We start from the raw sequence: 27,728 nt of genomic DNA, 5'->3' as shown, positions 1-27,728 counted from the left end.
AGAAGCACCGAACTGAAACCCTTTTCTAAAAATTAAAAAGGCAAATGTCTGCGTGATCCCCCCCCCCCCTCTATATTCTGCAATTTATTATTAGCATTTAGCGGAAGAGACAATAACGAAGAAAAGGGTAAAAAATTCAAATTACAAATGTTACCAAAGGCAAAATAAATACCTGGATAAGTTTGGTGTATTTTAACGGAATTTTAAGCGTTTATTCAGTTCGAAAGACAAGTAGTGTCGAGTAAGTAAATTAAACAGGCAATCAACATGGCTGACAAAAGCATGCTGTCTTCAGAGCGTCGATAATAGTTCAAAAGTGGAAAACTTAACAAAATACTGATAGAAATCCACCATCACAAAGTGTCACTGTATAACTTATTGGGTGAATATAGTAAGAATTATTGAGTATCCAGGATTAACTGATGATCAACAAAGGTTTCACCCTCCTAAACTTTTATTGTCATTGAAATAAAAAAAATTTTTTCTTTTTTTTTATCAAATCGATTGCTTGCCTGCTTTAGTTAGGCCCCCTCCCCAATCCACAGTAGACTGAAAGGAAGCTTCACATGCCTCCCTGCAGTGACTTCATACATAATATCTTGTGGTTTACTGTTACTTTTATAAAATTATCTGTAAATAAAGACTTTACTTAGTTTAAAATGCAGAAGCCAAATATAGTTCAGTTGTGCTCTAAACAGTAAAAATTCATTTCGAACGCACTACTGCCTTATGAATAAACCAATTATTTATTTGATGGAATTATTATATAATCAATTGAAGTAAAGTTATTGTATTTATTTGCTTCCCCACCAAAGCAAAGTAGGCACAAGGCCGTTTTTAATGTGGGGTAAACAATCAGCTCCCCTAAAAGTAGGCAAAAAGGGGGCACTCTGGTTACCAAAAATAATAATTGTCCCAGTATAGAGGGTTTCCCCTCCATTGACTGGTACAAATTATCTTAAGTGCAGCATCTGCAGAACAGATGGTATTTATTTGCTCCCCCACCGAGCAAATTAGGCACAAGGCCGATTTTTAATGTGAGGAGTGAAGGGGAAATGGGGACCAACTCCCCGGGGAGTAGGGGAGCTGGATAGTGACAATTGGTATGAAGGGTTGCCCCTACATTGACCAAGGTCTTATCTGTGGGGTCGCCCCCACATAGGGTCTTTGCTTGCAGTATCTGCCGGAACAGATACTACACTTTGAGATATTAAATCTTTTATTCATGTTAAAAAATACAGAAAAAATCAACGATGAACAAAAAACTTAGGCACATGGCCAACTCAAAAGGGGGGATTTTGGGGGTCGTTGGTCATCCTTGTCACTCCAGAACTAAACAAAGTCAAAAGTTTCTCCCAGCTAGTATCTTCTTTCACCATAATACCGCATTCACCCTTTCATATTGGGGGACGTCCTAGTAACTCCCAATTTTTAAAACATTTTTTATTGACGTGTAAAAACAAAAAAGATAACAATAAAATGGTAACAATAATTCATTTGTGTCGAGGGCGGGGAAAGAAAAAACAAAAGGTGATTAGTAGGACCCTCCCAACCCCGTCTAATTGATAGACTGCCCGTTCCACTAGGTTTGTAAAAGGAACCTCGCTTCTGCGGGTCAGTCTCTAGGTGGGGATGCCCTCTAGATGGGGGTGAATGGAGAAAAGAAGATTTTTGTGGGTAAGGGATGGAGGTTAGTTTGTATTTCTTTTTCTCCAAGATGGGTAAAATTTAGAGGAAGGGGTGAAAACAAAAATTGCAGGTAAGAGGGGATGGGGATCTTGGAGGCTTCCTAATCGGGGAGGGATGGAACACACACTCAGCTAGCTGAGAGACTACTTGTTTAATTTTACTTAACAGAACTGCGCGTTCCACACCTAGGCGGGGAACACGTATTCAAATTTGGCTCCTCTTCGTATCCCGGCCCAAAGGCCAAGAACAATTGAATTAAAGTTATACAGAAGTCAAGTATATTGTCACATTGATTATTTATTTGTAACACAAATTTAAAAAAAAAAAAAAACATTTTGGGGTCATTTATTTATGTTGGTAATGTAGAAGAAAATGTATGAATGTTTTAAAAAAGGTGTATTAAAAATGGAGAATAAATTTTTAAAAAAATGATGCCGGTGGATAAATTGCCGTTGTAAAATGCTCTTATGGTTGTCAACGGGTTAAAGTAGATTTATTTGTAAGAAAATTGCATTAAAATAACTTAAACGTAATACGGAAATAAACGATGTAAAAAAATGCAGAAAGTATTAAAAATTGTTTACTTGGATAATTTAAACGTGAAAATAAAACAGTTGGGATGCTGAAAACGTACACAGTAAAACAATACATTTTATTGTCGCGTTGATTATTTGTTTATGTACGCATGCGCAACCGGAAGTCGTAAACCGGATGTTGAGTTACAACACCAGTTACAAGGTCATTTGTTTTATAATTATATAGGTATATTATGGTTGAGTGGAAGAACACTAACCTGTAAAGCTAAGGTTGTCTTTGTTAGTCCTGCGACCAGCAGTAATAACCACTTCCTACACTGATGATTGCATAAGCATGAAACATTAGTGTTTGTAGGTATAAAAAATCTATATTTATTGAAAAATATATTAGTTAAGCATCAGCTAAACATAATCTGTTGTAAAACTATTCTGCAAGCACCTCTTCCTTTCTTGCAAAATATTTCAAATTTGTTGATTTTTAAAAAATTCTTTTGTGTCAATAATTTATCAAAATGAATACAGATGTAATACTGATTTCCTGACAACTTTTGATCTATAAAAAAAAATTGCAATCCTGCTGTTGCCAAACTGGTTCACTGGGTAACTAACGGATGGCTCCATATATAGTGTGTCATCAATTTACTTAAACTGCACCTGCTGGTGGTAATCTGATATTTTTATTAATGCAGATATTCCGCAAAATAAAATATTTTGTTTGCACGCACACATATATGTATATATATATATTTTTTTTTGCCGTTAAATATGTTAGTAGTATTAGAAAGTAAAGTCCAAAGAAAGAATTCCCAACTATTAAGCTTTCCTTCTCGCATTTCTTGGTTATCAAACCCCAGTGTACATCTGTCAGAACTTCTCTCTCAGAACGCTCTCTCTCTCTCTCTCTCTCTCTCTCTCTCTCTCTCTCTCTCTCTCTCTCTCTCACACACAGGCTTTTTATTTGAAAAATCGACTGCATCTCATTTGCATATTTTCTCCAACTCTCGTTACCTCACGTGACCACCAGTTCAGGAGCGGCCATTTTTTTTTTTTTTTTTTTTTTCTTTAACCCTTTCCTGAAACAGACGCCATGTTGTACGAGGTCGGTTTTGTACTACTTCTTAATCATACGCTCCCTTGTTCTTTAAGATTAATGATTGGTCTCATAGTCTACCATCCATGCCTTCATTTTTTTAATTTATTTTTTTTATTACATTTTCACCCCAAACAAGACACATTGCAACTTTGATATCGGGGGTTACTATCTGGGACATAAGCTACAGGGGTACTATGTAGGGAGTTGGGCAGCATAATGTCGGTTCACGTTACACTTGAACTTCTGCATGTCAGTACAGTTGGGGAAGCATGGACCTGGAAGGGAATTCCAAAGTCTAGCAGTTCTGGGGAAGAAACTACTGAAGTAGAAAGCTCTCTAAAATCTAGGGATTTCTACTGTGAAGGGGTGGGATTTAGCTGCTTGTCGGGGGTAGTTACGTCAAGGGGGAGGTCCAAGTGCTTGCAGTTAGTTGGAGCATTCACCGTTAAAATACTTGTAGAACAAGCAGAGGGATGCAACATTTCATCGATGGGACAGAGGCTGGAGCCTAGATGACAGCTTAGGACCTATCAAGTTGGCGACTCTATTTTGAACCTTGAGCCCAAATATAACAACAATATTCCATATATTTGTGGTGCGACCGTTGTATAGGTTATTCTTCAGGAACTTCGTCAACCTCCTCTTCCTCTGCTGGTAAGGAAGCTTTCTGTATGTCGAAGTGAGGTTATTTCATTAAATGGCACTTTGTTTTTGGAGAATACTTCAGTTACAGTATGTCTTTCCGAGTAGGTTTTCCAACGAGAATTGGATGGTTTCATTCGCACCTCCTAACCCTAGCCTCACCGACACCTCCTCACCAACCATGATTTCCATGTGTGCCTGTTCCACTCTCTGTTACAACCAATGGATGTTGCCATTCGTATGTAAAAATAGATAGTGTGGCACTGACTTTTCATCTTGGCCGGCCTTTGATGCCGTATTATACCAAAATACAGCTTCTTTAGCCAAAATTAGTCTTCTCGATTCCACAGCTTTTATAGTGCGATGGTGCCTCTCTATAATTCCATTACCACTTGGGTGGTATGCAGCTCTAAAATATAGCCTAATGTTCCGCTTTGCACACAAGTTTCTAAAAACTTCTGAGCGGAAAGACATACCGCTATCCACCAACACCTCCTTGACAACTTTTTTCACCTCTTCTGTCATTTCATTTCTGATTATTCACTATATTGCTACTCTCCCACAGTCAAAGGTAAATACGATTCATAATGTATGATATCAATAGCCATCGTCGCCAATTTTCTTTAACATGCAATTCCCCCTTTTCGTGTCTAGCTGGCACAGGGTCAAGTGATTGACATTTCCTACATTGTTCCACCACCTCTCGGACATCTTGCATTGTGATGTGCAGATTCACTTTTCTTGCTAGCTATAAAGTCAGTTCCTTTCCAAAATGATGCATCTTGTGCAGGTGTTTTAGATGCACTACTGCACAACACACCGGAGCCATGTCTTTCGCTTTCCTTAGACAGACTTTCTTCACTCTGGTTAGCCCGTCTGTTTTATTTTTCTGTGATGGAACCAAGGTGACAGTTACCTTAAGTCTGAATTCTTGGATCAAATCTCCAAGAGCTCCAAGTCGACACTTAATAAACATCTCCGTTGCTCTTTTTGTCTTGATCCACTTATCAGACGGCCCTGTCAGTGGGGGATTAGAATATGCTGACTGCCTCCCTGCAGAGGGTAAAAGTCCCTTAATGGGGGTCCTGGATATGACCTTAAACTATATCCAGTGGTGAGGCCCCAGCTTGTGGGCTTTGGGGAGTGTGGAGCCATCCTTTAATTACCATTGCTCCCAGGTCCACTCTGACCCGGAGTGGTAGTATCTGTTAGGGTTCCAACTATGGGTTAAATAGAAACCGATGTGAAAACAACAAATATATTCTATTAAAAAAAATTTTCTTCAAAATCTTTGGATTCGGCATTAAATAACCCGAAAAGGGTTGATATGCCGTAAAACAAAAACAACCAACCAACTGCTTATCAGACATTTCTGATTTAATCCATGATGCCATATGTGCCATATGTCCGCTAATTGCAGCCTCCATTTTAAAGACAGATTGATCCCCTTCATCATAGCATCCAGTTCTGCAACATTAATATTAGTGCTATCATCCTTTTTTTTGTAGCCAAGCAGCATCTTCAACAGTCACTCCTATTTCCAAAAATACCTCTAATGCCAGATTGCTAGCATCACTCCATATTACCCCTTCATGGCTCCTTTTTATATGCCATTCTCCTTTTATGGGGTCCATTTTTTTTTTTTTTTTTTTTTTTTTTTTTTCACTTCTGCAATGGCTTCTTGCATCATGAGCAGCACTGCTTGATCAATTGCATCCTCCCAACTGTCTGTACCCGTCTGCCTTTCAATTAAACTGCACGCAATTCACAACCATCCAACTATAGGGTAATAGCCAACCAACCAACTTTCCACATACAAAGAAAAGCTCTCTCTTAGTCCGTCCATCCTTGGTTCTATTCAGCAAGATACACCTGCAGAAGGTCGACGATTGCATCAGCCAAAGTGTTGAAATAACACTCAAGAGAACAGTAGTCTGAAGAATCCAAATATGATCCAATTCCATAGTCACAGTATAAAAAAAAAACTCAACTTTTTAGTACGCTATTAATACCGGAAGGTTAACTAATTTGCATATTTCTTCCTGAAAGGACATCTTATTAATCAGTTATTTTCTTTTTCCTCATTTTAATCTGACGATTATTTCTATTTACAAATATTTTATTTTTTTTATATTTTTTTATATCGTGAATAAATGTTTAGCGTTTTGAGTGGAAAGAGTTTTTCCAGGCCTCTTATTATTGGGGATTGTGACTCTTGGTTTCCTTCATTTTCCTGGACATCAAGGGACCAGTTTTCTGCTATTTTAGTAAAATCTTATTCACTGTAGTATTTGTTCTTATGTTGGTTAGGGTTAATCCTACCTCTAACTCGCAGGGTTTTGCATTGGCAAATTTAAATAAGTGATATTCTTTTTTTTTTTTTTTTTTTCTGGTTAATGCTCTAATTGCCAACCTCGTTTATGCTCTCAAGCGTTATTGGTCGATGTGACAGCCATCAAACCTAGTGCAAACTTTTATTTTTTTTTTATATATCTTCAAAAGCATCTATGACATTCTTTGTAATTGGGTCAAGTTGTTTTTTTTTTTTTTTTCTTTTTTTTTTGTTCAACAAGTGAAAACTTATTGAAATGTGTGTATAAATAAATAAATTCTGAATTGAAGTCAGTTGTCCTCCATTTCATTGATCAGTATAGCTCTGTAAACAAAAGTTGCGTATAATTCTGCTTCGTATGTGTTTCAGTCCAATTCTTTACGCGTCTTTGCAGAAATTATAGGTTTTTGTTTGTATTCAGCCTTTTTAGAAAAAAGATTTTTACCAGCAGGGGTACTCGGCATTGCCTGGAACAAAAGTGCAACATACAGTAGCGTCCAAAAGTTAAGTCGATCATTTTTTTTTTTTTTTTTTTTTTTTAATGGTTTCTAACTTTATCTATGAAAAAGGAAAAGAAAAGTTTTTGAATTTTTTAATATTTAAAAAAAAAATTTTTTTTTTTTTATTTTGAATACATATTAGTTTTTTTTACATATAAATAAATTTAATTAAATTACAGACATCCAAAAGTTAAGGAACGCGGAAAATTAATATAAACTTTAGCAATTTTAATAACAACTTAACAAAATGTTGACTCTGAATATTCGAAAAAAGCTATACAAGAAAAACAGCTTATTTGTGATCAATATGATGAAAAGAAGTCCAAATAAAATATAAAGGTCTAAAAGTGTTGTTTTTGGGTTATATAAAATAGAAAAAAAGGTTTACCATTGACTGAAAAAAAATATCGGGTCAACCCCAAATAACAACTAAGAGGGAGGATAGAAAAATCACTCGATCATCTTGTTCTGATCGCTTTAAAACTGCGGCTTCAATATCCCGGGATTGTACATCCGAAACTGGACAAAAAATTTCCTGAGAAACAATCTCACGAAGATTAAACGAAGTTGAATTATTTTCCAGAAGTCCATGCTCAAAGCCTTTAATTTCTATGAAAAATAAGAAGGCCAGATTGTTATTTGGCGAAGAACATTTTTTTTGGGAAGAAAAAAATAGGAAAGGTCCATTTTAGTGATGAATCTTAATTCAATCTTTTCGGATCAGACAAAAGACCACATGTCAGAAGAAAAAAATGAAGAAAGACTGTCTGCTGTGCGTTAAAAGTGTAGTAAAATTTGGCGGGGGCAGTATAATGGTATGGGGCATGATATTTTCAAAAGAAACTGGCCCCCTTCTGAGTATTCATGGAAAAATTAATGCCCGAATGTACAGGGAATTGATTGGAGAACATGTGGTTCGTAATCTTTCTGATTCTGATATCTTTATGCAAGACGACGCACCGTACCATAAAGCAAAAATAGTTTTAGAAGAACTAAATGGATCCAATTAAAAATGTTTGGAAAATTATTGGTGATAAGATCACAGAAAAAAAACAAAAAAATCTTGATGATTTATGAGAATGTATAAAAAAAAAAATCCTGGCATAATATCTTGCTTATAACATGTGAACGATTGGTTCTGTCTTGCAGCAAAAGATGCCATAGTGTGATTGAAAAACAAGGGTATTTTGACTAAATACTGAAAGGATTCTTTATTTTTTTATTAATAATTTCCGCCGTTCCTTAACTTTTGGACGCCTGCAGTTAAATTTATTTATACGTAAAAAACTAATATATATGTATCCAAATCAAAAAAAAAAAAAATTTTTTTTTTTAAATACCATTATTAAACATTAGAAAATTCACCAAACATTTTTTTTCCTCTTTCATAGATAAAGTTAGAAGTCCTTAAAAAAAAATGATCAACAGTTCCTTAACTTTTGGATGATACTGTATTTCTATTAAAACTTATTGGTCTTTAAGCAAAAAAAAAAAAAAAAAATATAAATATTTATTTAAAGTTACTTTTGAGGAAGTCTGGTGATACCAGATTAAGCTGCCTAAAAATATTGGTTTCCCCATTTGAATACACTAAACATTGATGTTATTTTTTTTATTTATTTTATTTTTTTTCCCCTTTGCAAAACTTAATCATGTTCTGCAAATCAAAAAGCATAACTTTTCTCTACACAACAACCAAACCAAACACTATGAATAAGTATTTAAAACATAAAAACTTTTTTCCAAAATTACCGGATTGAATATGAAATAATAAATGTGAATAAAGAAATGTAATGTCCGTCTATCTGAATCCGAAACTATACTATTACTTAGATTATTATTGAACTATCTTTTAATACTAAACTAGCATGGGTGTCCGGGTGTTTCGAGGTGTGTTGAGCAAAATAAAAACAAAAAGTGGTAGTAGGAAGGCAGGCTCGAACCCGTACCACGAAGGAGGAAAAGAATGTGAAAAAAAACTTGACATCTTTGCTGTTATGACCATCGCCAAACCGGAAGTGATGTAGGTTTAAATTAAGGCTAGACAATCGAAAAGAGGGGATGACTTTAAAAAATATCAACAAAAAAAACAACCCATCTCTGTAGAAAAGTGTCCAGTTGAGGGTGTTTTTACCAATTTTTCGATATTTGTCGTCTGAAGGATCGAGCTTCAAAACGATATTGATCTTGTGAAAATTCGTCGTCTCTGTGGAAAGTTTTAGGCAGACATGCAAACATACATACATAGATTTATATATTTGTAGCTCAAATTTTCGACTCAAACCGATTAAAAAGCTTGCCCTATCTCTGAATACACTTCATGTAAAATTTCAAATGTTTAGACCAGATATTGTCTTTAGTAATTTGGTAGAGACTGCAGAGGTCGAATTTTTAAAAAATTATTATGACCCCTTAACATTTATTGTTTTGGACTCAAATCAAGTTATTAAGTTAGATTCATGTGCAAGGAACCTATATCTAAAATTTCAAGTGTTTATACCCAAAATTGGCGGAGTTTGGTAAAGTTCTCAAAGGTCAAATCATTGAACTTTGAACTTCAGCGAAATTTCTCCTAATGAGGATATACATGCGAATAGGGACTGCTTGTAAATTTTATACTCCCATGGAACTGCATAAGGGTTAGTGCTGTTTAAAGAAAAAAGAAAAACCCAAACGTTCAAAGAAGAGCACTAGGAAAACATGAAAAGTTTCTAATTAAAGAAATATTGCAAACTTCCCTCTCTTTGATTAGTTGGACACTTAATGGGGATAACCTTATTTGTTAAATGAATCGTAGAAACATTTTCCTTTCATTGTTAAATAGCGGTCTTAGTGGAGGCAAAGATGTCCACTAGAAGTCAAAGGTGATGTTAGTTCAGAGTTCAAATCTTGTGACTGGTCGTACAATTACACATAGCCACACTGATGAGTCCTTGGTTAAGATGAAACATATCTCTGTGCATCTTATAAATACATGTGACCTTGTCTGTTTAAGGAACACCAAACTTGTCAATCTTTATTCTACAAGCTTTAAACTTATATCTAGGATTGTGACTTGTGGAACAAATTAGATTTGGTTTTTAGCTAGTAAAAATAGATGCTGAAGGGGTTAAAATTGAAAAGAATTAGAACTTCATAGATGCATAAAAGTGCCTTTCTACACATATGCAAATATACACTCGTGAGCAAAAAAAAATGGGCCAAACAAATTTTATAAATTTTATTGCACTAAAATCTATATTGAACAATGAACAATTGAACAAGGAAACTTAAACGAGACTAATAACACAGAACAAGATATTTACTTTAATAAATGCTTAATATGGAATCGCATTCTCTTTTGGTTTCTTTAAAAGATCGATCCTTTTAGACATGCTCTCAACCAAAATGGAACACTGCGAAGAGGAGATGCTATTCCATTCGTTTTGTACAGCTTCCCACAGTTTGTCATTATTCAAAAAAGTTCTTCCAGCCAATGCACGAGATATTATGGACCAAATATTCTCGATTGGGTTTAAATCGGGGCTTTGACCTGGCCAAAATATCACATTAATTGAATAATCAAAAAAACATTTTCTTGTGACTTTAGCAGTGTGTGCAGGGGCATTATCATGTTGAAAAATAATGTTCTGGGATATTCCCAGCTTCTGGATACTTGGTAACAATCCTGTTTCTAATATTCGAATGTATTTCTTTGCATTGAGTGGCTTCTCACATCCAATGTTCCCCGACTCCTCCTGCAGTAAAAGTTCCCCATACCATTATCCCTCCATTCCTGGATTTAACTGTCGTTTTTGTGCAACTTGGCGAAAATCTTTCTCCAGTTCTTCGATCGCACCGTTCATTGAGCATCAGGAGCATCACTAACAAGACAAAATCTTAATTCATCTAACCAGAAAACATTCCTGAACCAGTCTGTATCTTTTCTTGCCATAACATGAGAAAAATCTCTATCATTGATGTCCTTCTTAGATAAAAATGGCTTCTTTGCACACCTTTTAGAAGAAAATCCCATTTCTTTCATTCGTCTAGATATCTAGAGATTTCCAGCCCGTTTTGAATTCTTTGCTATGCTCAACATAAGTTTTCTTTCAATCCTTCAAAACAGTTAATTTAAGCCTATGGTTGTTCTTCAAAGTGGATGCTCTAGAGCGACCAGATCCAGATTTCCCTTTTACTAAGCATTCGACATCGAACCTTTGACCAATTCACTTCACTATAGAAAGAGATGTTTTCACACTTTCTTTTCTTAAAATGTCAAAAATCTGCTTGTAAGTCATTTTTGACTGCCTTTTTTTATGTCCTCGCCAAAATGCGGTCCTACAATATTTAGGATTAATTTTTCCACTTATGTTATAGTAATGATCTGCAAAATAGAAATTTTCAGTTAAAATTAAAAAAAAATTCATAGAAAAATATTGAAAAATCGATTTCTTGACCCATTTTTTTTGCTCATGAGTGTACATCTATAGGTTAAACAGTTATTTTTTGCATGCGTATGGATTTTGGTTTGACAGTAATGGATAAGGCTACAGAGCTAAATCTGTTGGTTTCGATTCTAGCAGATGTCACCCAAGTCATATTTTTTATGAAATTTTTTAAATCACTACTATATATATTGGGTACAATATAATGATCAAGAGAATTGGCTGTATAATAAATATGAAATCTGCATAAGTTAAAATATCATATTTAAGTGTATTTTATGACCAGGCAATGCCAGCAGCATAATAGTATTTATATATATTCAGTTAACTGGTGTCTCATTGTTTACTGATTTCATTATGACAGTAGGATTGACGACTCCTCTCACAATCATAAGTCCCCTTTTAACCCACTACAACGTAACAGAAATACACTACAAGTCTAGTTAAGGTCTTTTTTTTTTTTTAAATCCTACTATTGGTACAACAGTTGTATCCGGCTTGGAGAGAGTGGTACCTAATAGACATGAAAGAACTCGATGTATGTGTTCATGTAAGCTTAGTGGCGGTAGGATTGGCTCATAACACCCATAGTTATCATTGAAGACACATGCTGGCTGCGGTCAGCAAAGTACCCTAAGGTGGTGGAACTAAATGCTTTATTAAAAGAACTCCACCTTATGTCCAAATGACAAGTCACAGTTGTGCACATGAAAATAGGATCTCTTTGCATGTACCACTTGTATATGTTTCGGCATTCACCCTGGAATGATTGGATCAGCTTTATCCAGAGAATTTATCACATCTCAAACAAGTGCTGACCGGGTGCGATGGTCCACTACAGCAGCAAACACCACAAAGACAAGAACCCAGGATCAGCATGGCATGCTGTTTCGCTATCATGTGCCATGCTTTCAGAGGCTGCATTGGTGGCTTTGTGGATGAAGTTATCTAGATCAGCGGTTCTCAACCTTTTTTGACCCATGGACCCCTTTTCCCTTCTTTTTTTTCTTGGTGGACCCCCTTATAATTTTTGGTCATAAAACAATATTCTATTTCTCAATATAATTTTTTGAGCTTTTAATAAACAAATAAATATTATATTGGATTTACTGAAATAAATTGAATATTCAAATATTATATCGGATTTACTGAAATAAATTGAATATTCAAAACTGACAATTCATTTATAAGAGAGCAATTCATAGGTCACGTGACCAAAGTTTCGCACTAATAGTTTAGCTATGCGTTTATACTTTAAAAAAATGTAAAAAATTTACTCGCAAAAATGTCAATTTTTCACAGATAAAATTGATTGAAAATCGCCCCCCAAAATTTGATTTTCGCCCACTAGGGGGCGATTCGCCCCCGGTTGAGAACCGCTGATCTAGATGATGAAGAGCGTTACCGAACCAACAAAGATGTTTTGTGAGAATATGTTGCAGTGAGAACGAACTGCAACATTTGAGATGAATTGTTGTCAGTAGTAATCGAACATTTCAAGCTTTCCTAGGTTGCTTGCTTTCGAAAGCTTGTACCACTGGATAACTGATGTCCTTACAGGAAAATTTCTGAATACCTAGCATAGCAACCATCATGCGAGTCCGCAAGGATAAAAAGTGAGGGTCGCACAGTGTATCGCTCATCGGAAATTGAACTCTGAGCAATACGTTTAAAAAATAGAATCTTGTTATTTGTGTGCGATGACGAGACTTCATTTATACAAATGGGCATTCAAACAAAAATAAAGGAAAATTTGTATAATGTGACAAAACAAAAGCATCGTATTCCAAAAATCACCTTAATTGATCAAGTACTTTTATTTTTTATAAAGAAAATAATTTTTAAGCCATTAATATAATTTGTAAGCATTACAACATAATTTGAGTATGAATGATTGTCTCCCTTCATTTCTGGTCCTGGATATGACCTTAAAGTATATCCGATGGTGAGGCCCCAGCTTGCGGGCTCTGGGGAGTGTGGAGCCACCCTTTAATTGCCATTGCTCCCAGGTCCACTCTGACTTGGAGTGGTAGTACCTGTTAGGGTCCCAACTATGGGTTAAATAGAAACTGATTTGCAAAAAACAAATATATTCTATTAAAAAATTTTTCTTCAAAATCACCGGATTCGACATTAAATAACCTGAAAAGGGTTGATATGCCGTAAAACAACCAACCAACCAACCCTTCGTTTCTTGACTTTTTTTTTTTTTTTCAAAATGGTGGGTGACAGGGTAGGGTGACTCCTCAGATACTCATAAAATTTTATATTTTTTTATGTAGAAATAAAACTATTTGATCAATTTATGTGATTTTTGAAACATGATAGTTCGGTTACAGCTTTTTCATTATACAGATTTTTCTGCATTTTTGTTTAATATAGAGGAGTTTTGAATAAGGACCAGAAATACTTAAAAATGTCAATTTGTGACAACCGAACATCACGTATCATAGAAACAATAATTATTAGATCAAACCCGTCTAAACATGGTGCAAAATCCTCTTCCTCATCGAAGAACTCATATGGTAGCACAACTTTATGCATCTAGCTTTCATTTCAATAGTTAACACGTTGAATCGAGTGCGAGTTTTTTTTTTAATTGTAAATCACCCCCCCCCCCCTCTTAAATTTGGACCATATAAAAGCAATGTGGCAAAATTTAATTCAGGAAAGTTTTAAATTGTATTTTTATTTTTATAAAAGACAACTTAAATCCTTATTAATTCAACCATTTTCTTATTTTTATTTTTTTTATTACATTTTCACCCCAAACAAGGCACATTGCCACTTTGGTGCAGGGGGCTACTATCAGGGGCAACAACTACTGGGGTACTATGTTGGGATTTGGGCAGCAAGATGTCAGTTCACGTTACACTTTAACTTCTGCATGTCAGTACAGTTGGAAGCAGGGACCTGGAATGGAATTCCAGAGTCTAGCGGTTCTGGGGAAGAAACTACTGGAGTAGAAAGATCTTTTACATCTAGGGATCTCTACTGTGTGGGGATGGGATTTAGCTGCCTGTCAGGTTTGTCGAGGGTGTCTACGTCATGGGGGCACAAGTGTCTGCAGTTCGCCCGAGCATTTACCATTAAAATATTTGTAGAACAGACAGAGGGATGCAACATTTCGTCCATGGGACAGAGGCTGAAGCTTAGATGGCGACTCTTTCTTGAACCTTGTCTAGTAGCAGATGCACCAGCCTAAATTTGACAACAATACTCCATACATGGGCGAATGGTGGCCTTATAGAGGCACAGGATACTTTCGGGTGTTAGTAAGATGGAACTATTTTTCATATGTATTAAGACTGTTCACTTCTCGGGCTTTTTAGCTGTCAACCCCAAATTTACCAGATTATAATATTTCTGTAATGACCTGTTCCCTATTGATTGCCATGTAATAGTGGTTCTGTGCAGTTCTAGGAGGTCCACCCTCCCAGCCTTTGCCTTCTTTCATTGAGAAGAGGTTAATTTATTGCTAACTGCGTGAGCTTTCCTGCTGGGAATACCGATGGGGTTACAGAGGCATCTTTTGCAGAGTCAGAGAGCTCCTCCTCTTTTCAATCCCACTTTTTGACCCTTGTGTCACATGTCTTGCGGTGGGAAAGAACGAAATATCCAAAACACAATATCACAAATTTGTAAAACTCGATAAAAAAAAAAAAAAAAAAAAAATCTATCATTACCAAAAATAGTAACCCAAATAGAAGTAGCCTGGAAACAAAAGAAAACAAAATTCATGACACAAAAAAACAATTGTATATTTATAGAGAAGATTAAATTCTGTTTATATAAAAAATTTTTCCAAATAGCCTTCAAAATAAATGAGATAATGTAATTTGAAATTGAACATAAATTCATATTTTTATTCACTTTGAACGCTTATCCTCTAGTGTCCTTTGGGTCTTGATAAAAAGGCGATTCTCTAATAAAAAGAAAAACCAACTAGATTGTTTTATGAAGGTTCTGCTATAGTTTGCCTTGAATAGCTTATTGTAGTTTTTATTTTATTGGTAAAAGAGAAACGGTCTACTCAAAGACTTCCGGTTTTGGTATCTGAAAGTGACAAGCAATATTTATCAAAAAGGAATCTCATTTTTGACTGCTTAGATTCCAGTTATCTACAAGAATTTTTCTGGTGCCATTGAATAAGAGACAATTTCTTCAAAAATATTCTGTATTGGATATTGTGGACATTGCGTGACAAGGTGAACATCATGCCAGTCGATGCAGAAATGGCACTGCATATGCGCAACTGCACTTAAAGCAAGGCATGTATTCATGTGAATATGTGCAAGCCTTGTATAGCATAAAAGATGGTGGCTTTTCTTATGTGGGTAGTATTTTGTTTCAGTTAGAGATTGCTGTACATCCTTAGTTTCAGGAGAGTGAGAAGAAATGGGAGATGATCAAACAAAAACCTTTAACAGATACGTTATTACTATGATTACTAGTTAAATTTTGTTAAATTTCTATTCATAAAAAACTGACTAGTTAAAAAAATTTTCAATATAAACTATTTGATGAGTATTAAAAAATATAAAACGAAACCTCTCCATTATTAAAAAAAAAATGTTTAAAAAATATTTTCAAACACAACAAAAAAAATCCCAATCATAAAGGTTTTTTTTGAAAAAATTATTTTTTTTATTAATAACGAAAAAGGTGAAAATGAGTAACCGTTTTCTAATTAAAAAAAAAAATGATTTAAAAACCCAGAAGTCATGATCAAGTACATTGCTTCTCTTTTCTCTATTATTTATTTATTTTTGTAATAAAAAAAATCTGGAATCCTATATGTATAATAAACCTGGGTATAGGAATTTACTAATCAGAGAGGTGGTAGCACTCTCTATATAGGGATGGCCCGTACACGCCTATATACGCCTACAAAACAAAACTATCCAAATCTCAACTAAAATCAACTTATAAGTTTCAAAAAGCACATATTCTTACAGAGAAGCGTCTTACGAATCTAGCGAGTGTCAGAACGTCGGTTAAAATGTCAAAAGAGAGAAAAAAAAAGGGTACAAAAATGGCCAATTGTTCTTCTTTCTTCTTTCTTTTGAGACGATGTATCTCGGTGTACGAACGGTCTCTGACGACAGTTCAAGCATCAATCGACTGCTCTTTACACGGAGAAGTGCAGTGACCCATCGCTTTTTAGCTAACTCCATAATTAAATAAGATTACGTGTAATAACAAGTTTTAAACACTATATACCCAATGTAGACAGACCACTTCGAACACGGAACTTCTCTCAAAAGGGACAGCTCCAAATAATACACCGGATGCTCACAGACGTTCCAGTTTGCCAGTGGCCTATATTTCTTGGACGCTGAATATTTGAATATTTTTCTTTAAACAGTAACCCACCAGCGTTAATGAAACCACGAAATCTTTATCTCAGTTGATCAAAATTGTTATAAGAGTAACCTATCAGCAAGTACGATGTCAAAAAACAATGTTATAAAAACAAATAATTCTTCAGATTTTGGACTGTATAATATGTACAAAATGTCAATGCTGTGACCAGGATTCGAACCTAGGTTAGCACGGCAACAACGTGGGGGTCCTAACCTCTAGACGATCACGGCTAACACTGACGTATGTCGTTCTTTGCAGAAAGACACATGACTACTGTCAAACTATTGAAAAATAAGGAGGAAACTTGAAATTCTCACGCATGCGCAAAAATACACTATAGCAACCATTGTTAAATGCAGCTGAATCTCTTCGCTCGCTAAGAAAAGTAGATCAGACCAGTTCTTCTAAGAACTCACCAAACGCCAAAGGAAATAAGTTAAATTAACCGCAAAAGAAACTGCAAGAAAGTCATCTTCTAAGAACTCACTGGAAGCTGACCAAAAAGAATCAAAATCCAAGCCCTAGCCACAAAAATAACTTGATATTGTGGCTACTATACACAATCTACTAATAAAAACAAGTAAGTTTTCTAAAATAAACTACAATAAATTAACCAAGTAACCTCACCCTGTCACTGATTAGAACTTCATATAAAGATAAAAACTACACTATTGGTGTATATACCGTTCCACACTAACTATTGGTGACGGGGCAGTATCTCAATTCTACGAGAGTTGTCTTGCTATAAGTTAAGTGATATTATAGTAAGATACACATAAGTGTTATATGTTTACATTTAATAAAAAATGCCAAAGTCAGCACGTAGTAAAAAAGCCCAGAGAAATATAGACTATGAAAAAAACAAAGTCAAGGTATTATCTGAGCAAAAAGAATATTATCAGAAAAATGCTGAAATAATAAAAATTAAGTATCATGCAAATCCTGAGGCAAAGAAGGCTGCCTCACGTGCTGACTCAAAAGCATGGTATAACAGGGATCCCGAGGGGAAAAAACTGCCTCACCTGCTCTTTATAACAAAGAACCAGAAAAAAAGAAGGCTGCCTCGCGTGCTGACTGAAAAGCACGGTATAACAGGGATTCTGAGGAGAAAAAAAGCTGCCTCACGTGCTCTTTATAACAAAGAACCAGAAAAAAAGAAGGCTTCCTCACGTGCTGACTCAAAAGCACGGTATAACAGGGATTCTGAGGAGAAAAAAGCTGCCTCACGTGCTCTTTATAACAAAGAACCAGAAAAAAAGAAGGCTGCCTCACGTGCTGACTCAAAAGCACGGTATAACAGGGATCCCAAGGGGAAAAAAGCTGCCTCATGCACAAACTATTATAAAAAGACCTAAAACCCAGCAGGAAGCGACCTGCTACTAATGGAGGCGGCAATGAGCCGCCTCCTAAAAAAGACAATACTATCATGAATGTAAGTTTAAAAATAAGACTGTAAGTAAAAATACTAATTAACAAGAATAAAAAAGCATTGGAAATGCAAAAGGATATAGGGATGGTATGCCAAAAAGTATACAAACAAGATAGCTATGAATGGCTAGGCACATGGAAATAGAATTGCATCCAAAGTATAGCCCTATAGCTTTTTACAACCGTAATTTTAATCTGTCTTTGATAAAATATAATAAAACCATTTTTTAAAAATCTTTTTTACAGAGATCCCATGAAAAAAAACAAAACTGTTCTATATATTTCATATTAAAAACAAAAATAAAGAACAATCTATATGATGTATGTACGCATGACGAAACAAAAATATCATATTCCAAAAATCAAGTAATTAATGGGAATTCATACACATAAATCTGGTAAGTATGAATCCTTGTCGAATTATCTCCATTTGTTTCTCACCATTTCTTTTTCAAAATGGCGGACGAGATAGTTACTCTTCGGATACTCATAAAATTTGATGTTCTTATTTAAGAATAAAACTACTTGATCAAATTATGTGATATTTGGAATATGATATATTTTATCATGGCTATGTACATCGTACACTTTTTTTTTTTTTTTAAATATAGGAAGAATTCTGGATAAAAACTGAATTTTGTTTTCTCCAGCGCAACTTGCCTCTTTCAGGAATCAAAAACAAAGCCCATTCAGAATAGACTCCATTCATGTTGACTTGCTTGAAATGGTTGAGCAATTATTGACTTTTTGTTTATTAAAATTTTAAACTGAAAATGAATTTTACTTATCAGTAAGCATCGAATCGCTATCAATCGAATAATCTATTTGTCATGAACCTCATCTGTTTTTAGTGTTGGGATTTCCTCACCTTTTTTTATATTTCAGTTTAGCATTTTTATTTCGTCATGCATATGTAATCATGAAAAAATTTATTTTTCCATGATGTAACATTGAATCGAACATGATTACGTCTTATGTTTTTGAATTTTTTTAGATGAGGATTGATAATTTCGATTGGGCTACTATTCTCACTTTGGTTGTTACTTTTACAAGGTTTTTGGTTGATATCATCTCCGACCTTGTTCAGGTGTGTCTTTTTGAACTCTTAAGAATTATTCTATTGAATTCAAGGAATCTATACTGAATCATAAACTGAACTCTTAATTTAATCTATGGAGGTAGACTGTTAACCGTTATATTTTAGGTTGGATTTTTTTTTTTTTTTTGTAGACAATTAAAAAAAAAAAAAAATTCTTAAAATTTATTTTATTTTTTGTAAAATCGTACAATCAAACTGATGTACATGATTGGGACAATTCAAAATGTTTCATTACAAATAACCAAATAAAACTTTTTTTTATATAAAGGAATGTTTTATTTATTTATTTTAAAATAGTTTATTTACTATTTTTTTTTTTTATAATTGGAATGTTTTTGGACTTTTGTTGGTTGCCAGTTAATCCATGCTATAGTAATTGTCTGTATTTTTGAGATGAGGTGTTTTCATTGATTGAGATTGTCGGACTGACTTCCTCATCTTGGTTGTTATAGTCCATCCTGTGCCAGCCATTTTATTTTCTTTGCATATTTTCTGACATTCTCATGGCTAACTGTTACATTGTGTGTATAAATACGTTCTATAACGACGTACATGTTGAATAGTTGGGTTTTATATTTCATCTGTATATTCATGTACATGTAAATGCGTGTATGTATATACGTATCATTTAGTTGGTCGTCTAGTGTGTATATTTTAACATTTATGCAACAGTTCTAACAGGAAATGATTGACGTGGACGTATCGAAACTGTTGTAGACAAACAGTTCTTTTTAACAGATGTAAATAATCCACCACATACCTGAATTATTTACGAACAGTTATTTTCATGATCTGGCCGGCATCTTCAGAGATGGTACGTTTTTACATCTTGAATAACGCCGCCCCCCTGTGCCATGGAGAGACCAACTCCTCTTTTTGAGACGACCGTTCTCTGATGTCCAGCTAACAACTAGAATCTCGCCAAATCTTCATTTTATCACGTGTCTCAGACCAACAGCTGATGTAACCTCAATCTAGTTATTTGTTTATGCAAACCAAAAATCATGTTTACATATATTTTCTATTTTTACATTCGTTTTGCGATATTATATTATTTCAATCATTCTTTTCCCATTCTAATTGTTTATTTTTCTAATCATAATAATTCATTCAGCGACGCGCCGTCACTCAAATCAATTATTAATAATAATGATAACAATAATAATAATGCTTTGGTCCAGCTTGCCACAGTTAACAGATACTACGCTATGGTCACAACATTACATATAACTATCCTTATGAAATATTTAAAAAACAAAGATCAACTTCACAAATTTTTTGCATGACTGATTTCCACGCAAAGTAGTGGAATTAAAAATCTGATCCAAATCTTAGCAGTGAAAAATGAGGGACTGTTATTTGATAGACATCGCTTGTCAATTTCTAAAAAAAGTCATCAAGTAGACCAATTTCTTTTACTAAATTGGTTCTCAGCTTAAATGCTATTTAGGTCCAACTTTTAAAATAGTTTTTTCAATCCAGCTATATTTGGTGAAAATTAACTTCTAGAGTTAACGTTTTGTTTCAGCCCTAAGTTAAGTGTATTTTAATCAAATCGAGAGGAATTCCTTCGGAAATTCTTTTATCAACTAGTATGAATACTTGCCATTGCCCGGATTGACATGAAGTTCCGTTTGGACACACCTGCTATACTAAGGATATTGAACACTTTCATCAATACCTCCACAACAATTTCAAAAATAAGAGAACAAACACGAAGATAAACCTATTCCTAAAAGTAGTGTATTTGTGTTTGTGTGTGTCATATAATGATGGGACGATTCCAAACTAAATTCCTGATTCAGATTCTTTTTAATTCTCTTCATATTTAACTGTAGAGTTATTTTTCACACATATAAAAAATGTCAAATGTGCAGGTATTTTCTCAAACGTAAAAATACTTGTGGAGGATGATGTATAGATTTTAGTTTTATTAGTTGTTCAAAATCAATAAATATTTATTTTCGCATTACTACTAGCATTTTGTTTTAAACAGAATCAAAAAGATAAAAGAATCGTTTTTGGTATCGGAAAATAAGCCTAAATTTTTTTAGATACTGATTCCAGTACCCCCCAAAAGGGGATTGACAATCATTTGATTTGATTAAAGAAAATGAAATTTTACTGATTTCAATGACAATAAAGATATGAAAGGGTAGAACATTTGTTGATCTTCATTCAATCCCAGACAACATCGAGTCTCCCTGCTAGAAAGTAATAATACTGGTACCCTCTTTCTCACATAAATTCTAATCTAGCCTATTATGTTGATTAATGTTATCTGTTCATCAGCTGATATCTTTTGATATTTGTACAAACCAATCCCATTTCTACTAAGCTTCTGCAAAATAATGTTTGTATGTTTCATAATTGCTTCAAAGGAAAGATTAAAAAAAAGTTATGTGCTTATTTAGAACCATACTTGATTTAAAAAGAAAAAATACAGAAAAATCTTTACTGTACGTATTCGTCACGGAACAAAGATGTCATATTCCAAATGTCACATGCATTGATAAAGTACTTGAAAATATGGTTAGTATATTTCTGTTGTCAGCCTTTGAATTTTAACACATTCTAAAACAATATGGCTGCTCTTGGCTCTATCCTTGCTCCCTCATAAAATTTGATTTTCTTAAAAACAAAAACAAAAAAACTACTTGATTAATTTACATTTTGTGCCGAATTTGTAGATTATAAAGATTTGTCTACATTTTCTGTAATTTTTTTTATCTTTTTTTTTTTTTCTTCAATAAATATAATTCTGAATAATGTAATGTTTCCACTTCAGCTCAGTTTTTGGGATAATTTATTTCAGGCAAGTTTAACTGCTGGAGAGATATTGCCAAGTGGAGCCCCCCCCCCCCCCCCAACCAGCCAATTATCTCTTGGGCCTTTTTTTTTTTTTTTTAATCTAATAATTTCCAAAGCAGACACTGGTGTGTTATTATGCAAGTCACTTTCAGTTTCTTAAAATGATTTGGATAAAAAAAAACCTCCTTTGTCTTTAAGTCTGCTTGAATTAAAATTCTTTTTTCCCCATTGTGTCACTTGTATAGAATTTTCTGTTCCAATTATTTTTGGAATGGACATTCAACAAAACATTTCTCCGATTTTTGATTCAAACAAAATAGCATTTACTAAACAAACAAAAATAACATGCCATCTTTTTTTTTTTTCCAATATCAAATGTGATGGCAGAAGTTATTGTTCTCGTGTTTCTGAATTTTTTAGATAAAGATTATTTTTATTGTCTTGATTTTTCGTTTGGACTCTTGTTCTCATCTTGGGTAACTCGATGAGAACAGTAGTCCAAAGAATCCAAATAATTTTTGCATTTTTCAAAATATTATCTCTGGTGTTTTTATCGTCACTTTAACTCGGCCAAGTGTGATTTAATAAAAATAACAATTTTGTTTACAGAAGGCTGCTAATTTCAGGCTTAAAAAAAATAGTTAAAATCTTTTTTTTCTCAATGATATGTTTTGAGATATAATCAGAATTCAGTATGGCTAACCCATCTGTTACTTCATTCCTTAAGAAAATAGAAAAAAAAAAAGGCTTCCCTTACTACTAGTCCTGTGGTTACAGTCAGAATTTTAGTGAAGTCACACATCCTAAGGTTTCGAAATAAGAAATTCAGTTACTCTCTCTCCTTTGTCTGATGAAGGGAGTGGAGAAACAATCTCAAGTTAAGGAAATTTACTTAAATCAAATCTAGTTAAAAATCATTGTTTTCAAAAAAACCTCAGACGTTATTCCTAAAAGGATTAAAGAACGTCTTCCATTTCTCCAGAAGAAACAGATCATTGTAATAAGATTTTCTTTGTTCTGTGTATGTGCCAGTGGGACCAGATCAGGCTGTCTGAAGATATTGTCTTCTGGAGATGAAATGCACCTAACATTGATGCTTTTTGTTTTTCTACTTCCTTTTCCAAAACTTAATTATGTTTTGCAAAACCAAAGCTAACAAAAAAAAAACAACCCACCTTTTCCTTTTTTTTCCCATTTCTCCTTTCTCTTTCTATATCCCCCACTTCCTGACTGGTTTCCTAACTTAAAATGTACCAAACATTAACACTGTAACCCATTTCCCTCTCTCATTACAAAAATCATGTTCTGTAGGGCAAGGTACAAAAAAAACGATAAAATGCACTATAAAACAACCAAACCAAACTCTACAAACTAGCTATTAAAGATACAAAAAGCTTGAATAAAAACCTACAAAATAACTGGATGCAACATGAATACTATTTCAAAAATAACCAGATTCGGCATTAAATAACCTGAAAAGGGTTGATATGCCGTAAAACAAAACCACTAAAGCAAACCGTGTATGTGTGCATACATGCCTACGTTATTTAAAGCAAAATACATTAAAATCAAATCCCAAACTTAAATTCTTATTTTTTATGCTTTTCAGATCTTTGAAATAAACTGAATATTTCTCTCACTTGGTTTCTGTGACTCTACTTGAAGCATAATGCCTCCTCTTGGGGAGTCTGGCTCCCTCCAGGCAATTGTTAAGGACTACATAGAGTCCAACAATGTTATGGTATTCAGCAAATCAACTTGTCCATTTTGTAAGAAGGTCAGTATTTTAATTTCACATTCTAAATTTTTGTTTGTTTCCTGATTTATTGGAGAGGAACCTATATTTTCAGTGGCGTCTGTGTGTCCGTGCATCTGTTAGTCCGGACGATTGTCTGACAACTGTCCATTAGTTTTCCTGAAATTTTGCCACAAATTGCATTTCATTAAATAGATGTGCACAGTAAAAAAAAAATTTTTTGCAAAAATTCCCGTTGCGTCCTCAGGTGCTGAATTCAAATATGTCTTAAGGCGTGAAACTGCATCGTTTGTCCATTTTCACTGGAATTCAGCATTCGCAGGAACTCAAAAGGGGGTCACAAATGCCCGAAAATTGCAAAAAATGACACTTTTTACCCCATAACTTTTGCTCCATCCATTAGATTTTTATGAAACTTGGCGAAAATGTGAAGGCAACGTTGGCCTGTCACACTTCTAATATTCATCGTTTCTTCACTATTTTTTTTTTTATTTATTTTTATTTTTTTTGTGGCGTCATATCACATGCAGCAGAAGAGGGGGACCACGCACGCGCGGCTTGTTACATCTAATGTTTTCTCATTTGCAGTAATTCTACTTTTATATTAAAAGAAGTTTATCTGTGCATCTGAGTTTGTTCCCTATGGATTCAAAAACGACTGGGCCGATTTTTATGAACTTTCACACAAATGTACTTTATGTATCTGGCAGTATTCTTAGATAGGTTTTGTATCAGAATGTCTGCAAGAAGTATGGATAATCAAAAAAATCCGATGAAAGAAAGAACAGGCGATTTTGACCAAAGTTAACACCCTACGCAGCCTAACATCACAAGTGTATTTAAGAAGTTTGATTACGACATAAGCCGAGAAGCTTGACATATAAAATTAATACATTCTTTGATATGACAGGGGCACATTTGAAATGAATGTTGCTGTTTAGAACACAATTGAGCCATGTCTCTTGACTTTTGAATTTTAAACTTAAATTCAATCCATTATATATAAAAATAATTTTATAAAATCAACAGTAGGTTCTCTACAGTCCAATGTAGACTAAAATGTATTGTAGACTAAAATGTATTGTAGACTAAAATGTATTGTAGACTGTCAATGTGGGGAGGTATGTGAAGCTTTCTCCTGGTGCACTGCAATGTGCTCCCTACTGGAGAAGGCAATAAATCGATTTGATTGAAAAATGAGTGATTTCACTGATTCTGATGACAATAAAAATATGGGAATGCAAAATATTTGTTGATCATCATTCAATCCCGAACAATGTTGAGTCACCCTGCTAGTTTCTACTGTTTGCCATAATTGATTTCAACCAAGTTTTGGTAAAAATCTATCAGACAAAACTTTCTGCAAACAAGCTTTTTTACTTCTACAAAAAAAGAAAAAAAAAACTAATCAAATTTAACATATTAGGTTAGAGCAATAGTTTTTGCCGGTTTAAAATTTAATTTTGAAAATTAAAAACGTTTTGAAAATCTTCATAACTATAATGACCTTTGTTCTCCATAACTTGATTCCACCTGTCAACAACAAGCTTATAAATGCCTCGCTTGTAAATTTTTTGTGAAATATGACTGTCATGTTCGATCTTCTCTCCTGATATTAACCCAAGGCCATCTAATTGTAATTCTCGAAAAAAAAAAAGTGATGATCCTCGGGAGCTAGGTCAGAAGAATATGCAGGATGAGACAGAATTTCCCAACCAAATTCTCCTAGATCTTTGGCCAGTAGTGCCTTGAGGACAAGGATTATCATAATGAAAGATGAATCCCTTTCTGTTAATTAAAAGTCGTTTTCGGATCAACATGGGTTAAAATATTACAGAAAAATATGAACGAGGCTTTAATAATCTGAAAGAAAAAGTTATAAATTAATTATGGTAATAACAATCGATTGATGCCTCAGTTCAGTCTCGAAAGACAAAGGATACCCCCTGTAGGGGCAGCTGCGCGTTTAATTGTGAAACAAGGGTTGCGCAGTTCCCAACCATACCTCTCCTGAATCGGCACTGTTTGAATCCAATGGCACAACTGGAAACAGTGCTGAGATAAGCAGAGAGGACATGCAGCACCTGGAAGTCCCAAATGGTCACCCATTTAGTACTGACCAGATTCAACGTTGCTTAACTTCGGTGATCCACTGGGAACTGGTGTGTCAACGTGATGATGCCGTATGTAGGTTGTATATAATAATATATGGTAATAACAATATGCATAAAATAAAATTCAATGGTTAAAAATGCTCCTTCTACAAACCAGTGGAAACTTTTGCACCATCTTCATATAAAGTTTATCTTGTCATTTTTTTTTAAAAGGTATTTAAATTTAAACTGACAAATGAGAATTTGTGTCTGACTAGCCAAATTTTATCCTTTGTAGTTGTGTAATCTAATGATTGTCTTCATGATCGCACTACAATAAAAACAGAATAAAAGTTGGTATAACTCGATTGAGCTCTGGGTGTGTATGTGTGTGATACTGTCACATAAGCATGGAAAAAGGACCCCAAATGTTGTCTGTGGACAGTCAGTCCCCAGCGATTATCTTCTCAGCTCGACCTACTTCTGTCTGACTTTGACTTCACTCTCTCTGATCTCTCTCTGCAGATCTCCGAGCTGCCAACCATTGTTAACTCCCGCAAACTGAAAACTGTTGTAACTGAATTAAACTTCTAAATATATTTACTTCAAGATTTTTTGTCTGACTTGGCTACACCTGATTAATAGAAACTGACTACTTTCACGCTTGTCCTATCAGCTATTGGAAATATTCTTAACAAGACTTTTTATGCAATTTGCATAAGTGACTTTATGCAAATTACTTGCTATTACTTGAGGAGAGGCTACATATAAAAACCTTCGACGAGCAGAGTTCAAAAAAAGAATTTACCAAAAGGATGAGAGGAGTTCGAAAAGAATTTACTGAAAGGAATGAAAACACTTCTCCTAATTTCTTCAACAAAAAAGAACATTCTCCAGAACAACCGTTTTGGCAACTATCAAACTTCAAACTGACTTTTATTGTATTTGTAGTTTTAATTGAATATAATTTGTTTTTGAATGCAATAACTTATTGGTTTTTAATTGCCTTCGTCCAAAAAATGGAAGGTTCTTCTGCTACAAAAGATTGTTCTTTTCTATAAACAAAAAAAGAAAGTATTAAAAATAACTCAAGAAAATTTGTAACATGGCCACTCTCAGCAGATTACTCATCCTTCTTTCTGATGTTGAGTGCTTTTGTGCATCTTGACGAATCATTTCTAACCATTGCCATGACTTAACTTTACTTTCGACAATGTTTTCTATTTTCATGAATCCCTTCCTAACACTCTGGGATGGGGTGGGGGTGACGTCCATAGCATCAGTTATACCCTGCTATTGGCCTTATAATAATATACTTGGCTTATATAATAAGTTAAGGGAACTTCTTTCTGTCATTACTAACTAGCAGAGCATTACCACTGTTAATCAAGAGAGGAATCGGCACTTCTACAGTCTAATTAAAAAATTAAAATACTGAAAAAGTTATATTGTATTTACCCGAATGAAGTTCTCCAAAAAAACAAAAATTTAACTTATTTTGATCAAGTATTTTTTTACCGTGAAAAGACAATTTTTTTATGACAGCGAGCCGAAGGTAGCCATGTTTTAATTTTTTGACCATGGGGAAGAGACGGGGGGGGGGGAGCACAAGGAAATAACTCTGTCTAAAGCGCCCCCCCCTCCTTACCCATGTTAAATAATAGCTTCTCTTCTTTCTGTATTCAAACATGGCTACCTTCAACTTGCTGTCATAAAAATTTTTGCCGTAAAAAAAAAAAAAATTGATCAAATTAAGTGAATTTTTTTTCTTTTTGGAGAACTTCATTCCATAACGGGTATGTACAATATATCTTTTTTTCAATATTTTCATTTTTTTAATGTCTTTATTGTTCAAGTACTGAAAAATCTATCGAGCATGTGTACGTAGTGTGACGTATGGAAGTGAAACTTGGTCAATGTGAGTTGATCAAATGCATTACATGAAGTGAAATAAA

General features: G+C 34.3%; 1 protein-coding gene across 1 annotated transcript in view; it reads left to right on the top strand.

The window, feature by feature from the left end:
- Positions 1 to 27,728, top strand: part of LOC145297796 (thioredoxin reductase 1, cytoplasmic-like) — a 91,903-nt gene that overhangs the window by 9,530 nt on the left and 54,645 nt on the right. Inside the window, exon 2 of the mRNA XM_080144082.1 lies at positions 23,534 to 23,701. Coding sequence (XP_080000208.1) covers positions 23,594 to 23,701 — 108 coding nt within the window. The 5' untranslated portion in view covers positions 23,534 to 23,593. The remainder of the gene's footprint in view (positions 1 to 23,533; positions 23,702 to 27,728) is intronic.

Source organism: Euprymna scolopes, chromosome 18, assembly GCF_053919585.1.
Source record: "Euprymna scolopes isolate OS-2025 chromosome 18, ASM5391958v1, whole genome shotgun sequence".
In the NCBI taxonomy this organism is placed as follows: Eukaryota; Metazoa; Mollusca; class Cephalopoda; order Sepiida; family Sepiolidae; genus Euprymna; species Euprymna scolopes.
This window is presented reverse-complemented; position numbering and strand designations above follow the sequence as displayed.